General features: G+C 45.2%; 1 protein-coding gene across 1 annotated transcript; it reads left to right on the top strand.

Moving 5' to 3' along the window:
• Positions 1 to 343: 343 nt before the first annotated feature.
• Positions 344 to 10,346, top strand: LOC139915949 (NACHT and WD repeat domain-containing protein 2). The gene is made up of 10 exons (XM_071904734.2): positions 344 to 484; positions 704 to 792; positions 2,402 to 2,509; positions 3,143 to 3,331; positions 3,814 to 3,955; positions 4,061 to 4,221; positions 4,518 to 4,895; positions 5,118 to 5,219; positions 5,472 to 6,435; positions 7,015 to 10,346. Exons 1-10 carry the CDS (start codon positions 412 to 414, stop codon positions 10,242 to 10,244), a joined length of 5,436 nt encoding a protein of 1,811 aa, XP_071760835.2. The 5' UTR covers positions 344 to 411; the 3' UTR covers positions 10,245 to 10,346.
• Positions 10,347 to 11,674: the final 1,328 nt, after the last annotated feature.

Below are 11,674 nucleotides of genomic sequence, written 5' to 3' on the forward strand. Positions count from 1 at the left end.
TGTAGATGTTCCAGTCACTGAGAAGTGGGTGTGATCATGATAACACATATAATAAACACCCGAGGCCAGAATTTCCTGACTGCAACAGGGAGGAAAGGAGGGAAAGCAGCACAGAGGAAAGGCAGTCAACTCTCCATTGACTCCATTGATCTAAAGCATTTAACTGTTGTATTTTGGCATATTTGGAAAAGATTTTGACTTGAGTTTTAGTATTGGTACACTGGACCAAGGCTGACCTTTTTGCTTTAGTCTTAACTGCAATGTAATATGTATTTAGCTTCAAAAAACAAGCCAAAAGGCACAGCTGTGAACTTCTGATTTGGGGTCTTTAATACCTCCATATCAAACCTGTTTTTAAATGATTTTTTCAACCATATTTATTAATTAGGCTTGCACTGCAGAGGGGGACAAATGGACCGGTCTCCGTCGGATTCCAGCTGCAGCTCTTCCTGTGTGAAACTCTATCTGTGCTCCAACCCAGAGGGTAGGTACATCATTCATCAGAATATTTATAAAAAGTATCAGCTAAATTCCCAAAATGTAAAAAGTAAGTAATGTATGTCTGTTTGTGTGCTCTTTGGTAGTGTTTTGTGAGCTCTCAGTGCTTCGTGGAATAGAGGTATGACGTGTGTGTCTGTGTGTGTGTGTGTGTGTGTGTGTGTGTGTGTGTGTGTGTGTGTGTGTGTGTGTGTGTGCCCTACAGACTCTGTGGTGGAGCGCAGGGCTCTGAGAGAGAGTGTGTTCCCCAGACTCAGACAGCACTGCAGACACACTCTGGGACTGGACATCAGGGTGAGTCCACACACACTTCACTTTTAGAAAACTATATTCTTGGATTTTTCTCTTGTGACACCTCTCAGTGGAGAAGACCGATGTCAGTGATAGATGTAGTCATCGTACAAGTGTGTGTGTGTGTGTGTGTGTGTGTGTGTGTGTGTGCCAGCAGCAAGAGCTAGGCAGCTGACAAGACACTGCTTAAGTTTTGACATCTTTTCTGCACTTGCTACACCATGAACACAAATTGCCTGGAGAGACCTGCACTATTAATGCAGGGTGCAGGGACAGTGGCTTGGATGCCACTGTATGAAAAACAACATAACTATTGTCCTAACTGCTGTTAATGGCTGTCACAGTGGAGTAATGTTTAGTTAAGTTCCACTGGAAAGGAAAGGTAGAGGAGGAAGGTTGTTATTCTATCATTAAGGTAATGGTGAGGTCAGAGAAGTACACTTGTGATTGGAAGTTCAAATCAAATCTGTGTGACGTTGCTCTCTCCCTGCACTATAAGCATCAGTGGTGTGTCCCTGAACAATATGGTTGCACCTTTCTTTGTCTCCTAACCTATATTTGCTCTTGGAGAATATTCTTGTCAGTAGCAGTGATGATCGTCTAAGGACTGAAACGTCTGCTGCTTTTTAAAACCACTTAAGGTTCCTCATGCAGGACCATCGTTCCAAACACGTTTCACGGCCAAGCTTTTTTCAAACCCACAGAACTTTATTTTAAATTCTAGTCAAGATCCACAAGGTTTCCACAGATACCAAATATGTCATGCTGAATTACAGGGTCATGTGTATAAAATGGTGCACAAATATATAGATTTTTTTCATTTGTTGTAATGGTGCAGCCATAAAAAAATGGCATCTTGGGTTTGAATATTCCACTCAATATAAGCAGCTATTTAAGAGGAGAATTAAGAGAGGAAATTTAAGGGGAAACTCAAATTCACTTTTGTACATCTTTTGTTCATAAAACGTCTGAAAAAAAAAGCGGATCTTTACATTAATCTCTATTAAAGCATTAAAGCATACAGACTGATTCATAGAGGCTTTTTTGCCCAAGGTAAATTGCGGTGCTCCTGTGCCCTTGAACAAGTCACTAAGACCCCTAACTAAAGTTGTTCACTGGCCAATAGTGGAAGATGTAAGTGAGTAGCTTCTGGGTGTGTGTGTGTGTGTGTGTGTGTGTGTGTGTGTGTGTGTGTGTCCCCTAATCCCCCACAACTTCCCCCCAGGCCATTGCTGTAAAAGTGCAATCACTTCTAGGCAACCTTGCCTAATTAAATTTCAAAAACAAAGAGCAAAGATAAAAAGATGAGCAGCTGTTAAGTGACTCTCTGTGAGCGTGTCTGTGTGTGTGTGTGTGTGTGTGTGTACTATATCACCTCGAGGCAATTCAACCATCCCTGTGTCCCATCAGCCATCTCTATTCAGCACCACACGTCGTTAGTACAATGGGAGAACTTGATACGTTAGTGAGCCGCCACTGGGCCAATTGTTATTACACCTCTCTGTGTGCTTTTCACTTGAATCATCAATCATCTCTGCTCTGCATTGTTTTCAACCATTATGTGATATGTGTGTTTAAGTGTGCGTGTGTGTGTGTGTGTGTGTGTTCATAGTTGATAGACCCATATGAATCCAGTGATCCCAGTCGGTGGCCGGACCAAAAGACCAGACAGCAGCTGATAGAAGAATGCAGAGAGAGCTCCGCTGGACCCTTCTTACTGGTAAATAAATAATCATGATGAATGTAATCATGACTATAGTACAGTCTGCCTCTGGAGCAGCAGGGGCACAGAGGGGCTTCACTGAGCCTCTCCTAGTGGTTACAAATATTCAATTAAATCATAATGTCATATGTGGATAGGGTGTTCTATATACAAGACTACAATTGGCTGATATTAAATTAGGGCCAGTACGACCTATTGTGTTACATCCCGCAACTTTGCCCAACTGACCCATCCAATATACCTGATCAAGTTGTATACTAAAGCAAAGTTGTATACTCATGCAAAGTAAAAAAACATAGCACTGTTGTCCTGTAACCTCTCCAAAACCATGTAACTCCAATTTTGGTGATTTTCACTTCAGTTGAAGGATTACATTCTCCTCAGAGGGTTGAGAAAAATTCTCTGACCTCTTGGGCTTATTAAACCAAAAGAAAATCCACAGGATAAAGTCAAAAAGGCATTGTGATCAAGCTAAAACAAGGCTTTTTTTTGTTTTAGTTGCTGAAAAATCCAAACTGTAAGCTCCAAAACTGTCTCCAAACTGTAAGCTCCCAAGGTATATGAATTTCTGAACACCTATGACACATCCGGTACTGCCGTTCCTCCTGTGTCCACACGGTGGTGCTGCAGGCTCTGGTAGGCCATCAGTACGGCACGGCCGGCCTGCCGGGCCAGGTGGAGGTGTCGGAGTACCAGCTGCTGCTGCAGGAGAGCCAGCGGGCCGGGGTCAGCACCCGGCTGCTGGAGAGGGCTTACCTGAGGGACGAGAACACCCTGCCTCCCTCCTTCTGCCTGCAAACACACACCAGCTGCCCCCAGGTGATCACACTGAACCTTACAATCAGGTGCTAGACTGACTGATTTGTTCATTCGCTGAATTTGAAATCACCATTCAAGATTCTGTCATTGAGGGAAAGACATTTCATAAGCTGGGAGTACGTTTAAATCTAGCCCTGAATATAGCAGGTAATTTAATGTGAGTAGGAAGTCATCAGATTTTTGACATATATATGCAATAGCCTACTGTTATTCAGTGAAATGATGAGAATAAATATTTATGAATAGAAATGAGGAAGAGAGTGAAAGCTTGGGCTTGAAATAAAATGTTCTATATGAATAAAGCTTTCTATGAGTTTTTCTTTCCATATCAATTAACCCCGTATTTCCATATTGTAAGTGTTGATATTTTACACATTATTTGCCCTAAAAATTTATATATGTTCATTTTCTGAATATGAATCACCCCTCTTATTTCATTGTGGCGCAGTTATCTAAATATTTGACTGATTTTTCTACTTCAGCAGGTAGAGGTGAAGGAGGAAGAGGAGAGCAAGATGCAGGACAAAGAAGAAGAGTTGAGGAAGGTGTTTCAGACCGCTGTGAGTCTGTGTGTCCGGGAAGGTTTTATGACCCCAGAGAGAGCCCACAGCTACTACAGATCAGGTGAGCCATAGTGTGTGTGAGTGTGTGTGTGTGTGTGTGTGTGTACATGTGCACATACTCTATGCAGAAGTACAACTGAACGTGTGCCTTACTATTCCTCTCCAGCCCTCGATGCAGATCTGCGATTCGCTCTGGAGAACCGTCCACGTAATGACATCATCAGACGCTGCCTGGTCTATGTTCACAAGATCATCAACGCAAAAGGCCAGAGAGAGGAGAAGGAACAGATGAACTCACAACCGCCGCAGCAGCATCCACAGCCGGAGGTAAAAGTTGTCCATCATTTGTTCATGAGAATTAGGACTCATATTATAACCTATACCTATGTACCTTCCATTCCCTGATCATGCATAAGGCCATTGGTGAACTTGGTGAAGACATGAATCTCCAGTCAAAACCATGAATTTTACATTTTATATGAGTCATTGTTCACTTTAAATAGAATAGAAATACATATTCCATGGATTCCAGATGCAGATTGCAGCAAAAAGTGCCGCAGAAAATGAGAAAAAAAAAGTAAAATATATTAAATGATTTCCTCTCCCCTGTCCTACATTTTCAGTGTGCTACTCCTGACCAGGACCCTGTAATGATGAAGCCCACTGATGGACACTTATTGTCCCAGCTGTGTGACAACTTCCTCCCTGGCTTCATCACTTCCCGCCAGCTTCTAGTCTACACCACCACCACAGAATGTGACCGTCGCCACGGTTACACGACAGCCAGGAGGCGGGGCTACGCCGAGTCACTCTGCCAGCAGGCGTATTCTGACCTCCTGGGGCTGATTGACAGCCCGATCATGTTGGAACCCTCAGAGCCGTTATCTACCGGTCAAGTGTCTCGCCTTGATGATGCTTTGGCCAGGGAGCGGGCCGAGCAGGAGGAGCTGTGCGCTGTCCTGTCTCGTTTTTATGACATCGTTCGGCCAGAGGAGGAGGAGGTCAGAAAATCTTTCTTTGGATGTTCTTTCTTCTGATTCAGGCCAAAAAAATCTAAAACAAAAGATCTGATTTTTAACTGTTTGTGGTTCAGGTGTGATCTTCTCATGGCTTTCTAAACAGGGATAAACCACACAGATTGTGTGTTGTTGAATTCTGATGAATCCCAGTGACATTTCCGCCATGTGATATTATCATTAGAGTCCTCTTTTTTTTGGTTGTAGGTCAGGGCCTATGTGGAGCAGAGAGACACACAGTGCCCACTAGTGGTGACAGGGGGGGCGTGCACAGGGAAGACAGTGCTGCTGGCACACTGCACTCGACAGGTAGACGGATTGTGATGTTAATTGTGAAACTCATCAGTTTCTATCAGTCCTATCAAATTTACATGGCCTTTTCATGTGGAGCTGTTTATTCAACAAGGCTCTCTTTCTCTATCTCTCTAGCTGTTTAACTTCAGTACTGCATTAAAATATTGAATTAACTAATTGAATCATCATTCCAAAATGTTTGAGGTAATTCAGTGTTTTCATTTTATTTCCCTGTCTCTCTGTGTCTCTCTCTTCTCTTCTCCACAGATGAAGTCATGGCTAGCGGACAGAGATCCTGTGGTGATTCCTTATTTTTCCAACCTGTCAATCAACCCCTCCCCGAAGCACCTGCTGTCCAGCCTGAGTTATCAAATAGCTCACAGCTACAGACACCCATCTGACCTTTGTCCTAAGCTGGAACCGAACCCGAACTCCTACCTCACCCTCAACGTAGATCCTAGCCATATCTCTAGCACCAGAGACTACTATTCCAACATTGACCTTTCCCCTCGCCCTGCATCTAACCTGGATCCTCCTAACCATGAACCCAGCACCGGAGAGCATGTTTCTAGTGCTGTGCCCAACCTATATCCTGCAGGCCACGATCCTAACCTCATTCCTGTTCTAGATCCAGGTCCTAAACCTAACCCTAAACCTAACTCTAACCCTAACATAGACCACTGTTTAAAACCTGGCCTCAGTCTGTCTCAGCTTAAAGACCATCTCTCCTCCCTCCTCTCCCTCCTCCCGTCTCCCAAACAGCCCTTAGTTCTAATCCTGGATGGCCTAGATCAGATCGAAAACAACTATGTACCCCAAATCATCCAGTGCCTCCCCTCTCCCCTCCCTCCCAAAGTCAAGCTCATCCTCGCACTCTCCTCCAACCGAACACATGCCCTAGAAGCCATCAAACTACGCTACCCACAATGCAATGCACCTCCCTGTAAATCAGATGGCAGTGTATGTGTGGAGAAGACAGAGCATGTGCCGAAGGAATCAGGCCTGGAGGAGAGGAAAGGGTGTGTGTGTGTGGATAGGAGCGGGTATATGTGTGTGCAGCTGAGTTTGGCAGACAGAAAACAGTGTGTGAAGATGTTGGCATCCCTGCTAAGCGGCTCAGGGAGGAGAGTGACATCAGGACAACAGGCGCTGGTGAACCAGGCTCTGACCTCATGCTCTCTGACTCTCTACGCTCGCCTCCTGCATGTGCACACCTCGCTCTGGAGCTCTGGTATAAGCTACAATATAAACAGACAGACAGACACATAAGATGGTTATATTACATTTACCATTTTGTCTAAAGAGAACCAAATCATGTACACTACCAGTCAAAAGTTTGGACACACCACATTTGTCTGTATTTTTACTATTTTCTACATTTTAGTGATAATAGTAAAGACATCATCATCAACAAATGGAATTATGCAGTGACCAAAAAAGTGTTAAACAAATCAAAACTAACTTATAATTTTAGATTCTTTAAAGTAGCCGCTCTTTGCCTTGATGGAAAGGCAAAGGCTTTGGAAAGAAATTCACACATAGGCATCAACTTCACTATTTACATTTGTCTAAGAAACAAATTTCAAGCATTTAAGCATTACCCTTTAGATCAAAATGGCTTTAAGATAATGAAAAACATAGTACATTCAATCAGGTGTGTCCAAACTTTTGACTGATAGTGTATTTCAGATCAAGGCCAAAGACCAAATAACTATCCCATGCAAACAGTAGAATCATACTTTATCTTAATCATTCTTTAAACCCTCCCACCTCCTCTTCTCATTCTTTTTCCCTTCCTTCTTCTCATCAGATTCAGAGGTGACTGAATCGTCTCTCCCTGATGGCGTCCATTCATCCATTTCCGCCCTGCTGGATCACCTGGAGCAGAAACACGGTTCCTCTCTGGTGGGTTGCGCCCTATCCTACCTGACCCTCTCCAGGACCGGGCTCACGGAGGCAGAGCTCACAGATCTGCTGTCCAGCGACGACAAGGTGCTGGCTGAGCACGTTCGGCAGGGCGAGAACCCCCCCTCCAAGATGAGGGTCCCGCAAGTGGATGTGGAGAGACTTCTGCTGGATTTGAGGGGATTTCTTATCAGGAGGACGGTTGCAGGGACACAGGTGCTGTTCTGGGTGAGCAGGCATTTTGGGCTGGTGGTGGGTAGGAGGTATTTAGGTGCTTGTGAGGTGCGGAGGGAGATTCATTCAGAGGTGGCTGACTATTTCAGTGGCCGATGGGCCTGTGGAAGAGCTAAACCATTGCCCATTAACCAGGAATCAGCATCCAATGAGGCGAACGCAACTGTCTCTGCCACCGCCCCAATGAAAATATATATAGACAGGCAGCCACCGGGACAGCCTTTTGTCTTCGAGTCTTCTGAACCCTCGTCTTCCTCTTCCAAAGAGGTTGGTCGTGTGAACTTAAGGAAGATTATAGAATTGCCTCATCACTTGCGAGAGAGTGGCAGGTGGAAGGAGTTGGAGCGTGAGTTGTTGATGTCGCTGGGGTTCCACCAGGCTATGGTTCGGGCCGGTCTCCTGGTGGACCTGGTAGCCATGTTGGAGGGGGAGGAGGGGTCGCCCTGGCTCCCTTTATCCAGGGAAAGAGCACTCCTGGCCAGCATACTGAAGTCCTCTGCCTGCTTGCTCCGGAGCTCGCCCCTGGAGCTGCCCATGGTGATGGAGACGAGGCTTCTCCCGTATCTGGGGGTCTACGCTGAACTCGAGGGCTACGTCAGAGAGGTCGGACAGGACAGGAGGAAGAGAGGCAGTGGGATAGGAGTGGAGCTTTGTCCTGCTCCCTCCACTGTTTCCCCCATTCAGTGTTTACTTAGTGATGCCACAACCAGGGAGATTTTTGTCACCGAAGCAGCCGGGACAGAGTGCGGGACTGTAGTGGAGATTAAGAGTGATGGTTCTGCATGGATATGGAAAGCCCCCCGGTGTGATGTAGTTGAACTATCACTGAGCCGTGAACAAAGCAAACTCAAGTTTGTTGGAGTGAAGAGTAGCGGACGATTCGTCCTGCTTTCTACACACTGCAACAAGCTCTTCTTGTGGGATGTGACTGGCCCAGAAATGTTTCTGGAAGTTAAGGACCCTTTGAAAACAGAGTTTGAGCCAGAGTCAAACCAACACACACTGAACAAAATTGAGGGGTTTGTGGCGTGTCAGAAAACGTTGTGTGTGTGGTGGAAAGGTGAGAGCTTTGTGAGTGTGTTTGATGTCTCCGATGAGCCCTTGACTCATTTCCAGTGTCAGAGCACTGTGACGTGTTTGGTTTGCTCCGCTAATGGCTGTTACATGTACTGTGGACAGGAGGAAGGCACAGTGTCCATATTTGACATCAACACCAGCAGTCTCCTTGGTGCCTGTTCAAACCCAAATCATAATGCTATTATATCAATAATCCTCTGTGAAGATAAGTGGGAAATGGCGTGCGTTGACATCACAGGGAACATAACTTTATGGAATGTGGCAGCCAAAACACAACCACCCAGTCTGGTAAAAGAGTGCTTTAGTGGGAGCAATACTACTAAGATCCTCAACACTGATTACTCAGATGAAATTGACACCTTATTGGTGTGTGAAGCTCACCAGATTGCACTGTGGGATGCATGTGAATGGGAGCTGTGGGACCAGTTCTTGGCTCCGCAGGGGAGAGCCTTCACCCAAGCTGTGTTAGCCCAGGATGGCCACCTCTTCCTGGCTTTGTTAGACACCTGTCCCCTTGTCATGGTGTGGAGGATCAGCACTGGGGAGTGTGTGCTCTCCTTAGACACAGGCGCCAACACACAGCCCCTCACACTCCTCAAAATGGCCACAAATGTTATATCTGTCTCTCATAATGGCTGCCTGTCAGTGTGGGACTCTGAGATGATATACGCAGCAGGTACAACTCCAAAAATGGGGTCCGGAGTGATGGAGGTGGTGGTTGAACTAACGGGGAATCGGTTCTACACGACTGATGGGTCAGAGGCGGTGTGGAGATGGAGCTTACAAGCAGGAATTCCAGATGCGAACTTCCTGCATGATGGCCCTGTGGAAAAACTGCAGCTCTCTCCAGACAACAGCCATCTTGTGACACTCTCAGCGGGGGAAATCTACATTTGGCAGACAGAAACAGGGCAGAATACTCTCCGTATCAGCGGCAGCAGAGCTACAGACATCCTGGTCACCCCAAATAGTAACTTCGGGGTGAGTCTGGCGGAAAGAGGGCTCTCTCGGGTTTGGAAGCTAGCAAATGGGGGTGTTGTGTGCCAGATACACCTTTACTTAGCTGACGCCCAGGTGTCGCCTGAGAGCACCTTCCTTTTTGGCTGTCGTCATGGAGACCTGCTGGCCGCCAGTCTGTGGTCGGGCTCTATCAGCAAGCGCTTCTCCTGCTCGGCATGGTCTGAGCAGGTTGTGGCTTTCCACACGCTGCCAGAGCACCCAGACTTTGTGGTGGTGATGGCTGCCTCAGGGGCAGTTTACACGTGGAAAGTAGCAGAGGAGACGGTGTGCCGGCACTTTCAGCTCCCCTCTACTTTCCACTGCCAGCCACAAGTCTTCCAAACATCCTCCGACGGGAGCTACGCACTCCTTTCCACTGATAATGATGTCATCACCTTCCTGGACCTGTCTCAGGCCAGACTGTGCTCGCTCAAGGCCGAGGATCCTGTTTTTAAAGCCTGCTTGGACAAAACCGGATGTTATGCCGTCTACATATCCCGCCCCACTGCCTCGGGGAACGGCTGTGTCTGCGACCTGCATGCCAAGCCCGTCCTCACAGTGGTACGACTCGCAGATGGCGGAAGAGTAGGGAGGGTGTGTCTGCGTAAGAATCCCTTGACTCTGGTTGTGTGTGAGCAGCTGTGTGTATTTGTGGGTTTTGAGGACGGGTCTGTAGGTGTGTATTCCATTCCAGATGTTGTGAGCAATGGCGGAGGGCCTGTCAGGTGCAGGGAAAATTTGATTGGGCAGGAGAAGCAATGCCCATGTGACAGAGCGCCGTTGAGATGGTTGCCTGTAGCAGTCCCCAATGTTACGTGGCCTTAGGTATACTGTTATAGATATACTGTTGGGCAAGGAAGTTTTTTTTATTCATTTATATATTTAATGATCAGTTGGATAGTACACCAAGTGGGGAGTGAGAGATGTGACAAAGATCATTAGCTAGATTCAAACCCATAATATTGCAATTGGATGGGATGCGCCTTACCTAGGGATACTATATTTTTCAGCAACTCGAGTGACTTTGTAATACCTTCAGTAAATTGCCTCACCATTGGATTCAGGTTCATAAAGCATGTTAGCTCTTCACCCAGCCACAATCCATTTTGGGCTCCGCCCCACACACATGATAGAATGTTTCCAACCAGTCACCGCCTGCATCTGTTGTCACTTCACCATGATTTTTTTCGGTTTCAGTTGGTCAAAGTCCATTTAATCAAGCATTTAGATATGACACACCTCTATTATATAACATGAGCACATCTAAGTTTTATTTCTGTGAAAACGAAAACCAAATGCCTGAACTGTTTGTACTTTATCTGTGTATTATTGAAATAGAAAGCATTTGATCACATTGCTAGCTTTGCTTTGCTTTGTTGTGAAATGTCATAAATGCCTCTGTCATACTGTTATTTGTGTAATAAAAAGTAATGACACTGAATTTCAGTACTTGTGTTTTATTATGCTCTTGGACATCTCAGATTGTATTGGAGAGTATAAATTAGGCCTACTATGACTGTCTTTGAGACAGATAATCGCTTGACCTGCCCTTAAATCTGATCAAAATCATGACATTTTATTGCCCATAAAAAAATTATTGCATGAAAGTGTCCGTTTTTATTTGTATTAATTAAAATTATAATCTCGATTTATTCAATTACAAAGTTTAACACACTGGAATATTAAATTTTTTTGTAAAGGGATACAGGAAAATTACAACTTTTAATGGTGTTCCCATAAAATAAAGAACGTGCTAGAATTTCTCATTGTATCATGAATTATTCATGAATTGTTTTGCTGATCGGGCCTCCTTATAGCAGCTCCTCGTAGCAGCTTTCATTTTTAAACGTATTACGTTGTCTATTCAGAACTGTGCTGTAGTCTTTTCACTTTATTGTAATTTACTTCATTCCTTGTGGCGACCAGGATGACAATTGACACTTTTTTTTCTCCTCATGCTGCCTTCAGGGTCTCCTTGTAAGCTCCTACTTGCGAATTTTAAATGCCGTACATTATACTTGCTGCAAATTCAAATGCTTTTAGTCGAAAGTAAATAACAAAGTGGATCCTGTAACGAAAGTAGTAGTAGCAGTGCTGCGTCTGCTAAATGGCATAATGTAATGTAATGTAATGTTTTGGTGGCTGCTGTTTCATTTTTTTAATCAACTAGCACAGAGCTACTTTAGGCTGTAGTTGCAGAATGGGTCGTTCATGTGAGCTCTTACCATGATGGTGATATTCCCGACAGCGCTTGA

This window comes from Centroberyx gerrardi, chromosome 6 (assembly GCF_048128805.1).
Source record: "Centroberyx gerrardi isolate f3 chromosome 6, fCenGer3.hap1.cur.20231027, whole genome shotgun sequence".
Lineage (NCBI taxonomy): Eukaryota > Metazoa > Chordata > Actinopteri > Beryciformes > Berycidae > Centroberyx > Centroberyx gerrardi.

Coding starts and splice junctions, on each gene's coding strand:
- LOC139915949 (XM_071904734.2), top strand. CDS start 412: ATGGACCGGTCTCCGTCGGATTCCAGCTGCAGCTCTTCCTGTGTGAAA. Junction 5,220..5,471: donor TGGCACACTGCACTCGACAG/GTAGACGGATTG, acceptor TCTTCTCCACAG/ATGAAGTCATGGCTAGCGGA. Junction 6,436..7,014: donor CACCTCGCTCTGGAGCTCTG/GTATAAGCTACA, acceptor TCTTCTCATCAG/ATTCAGAGGTGACTGAATCG.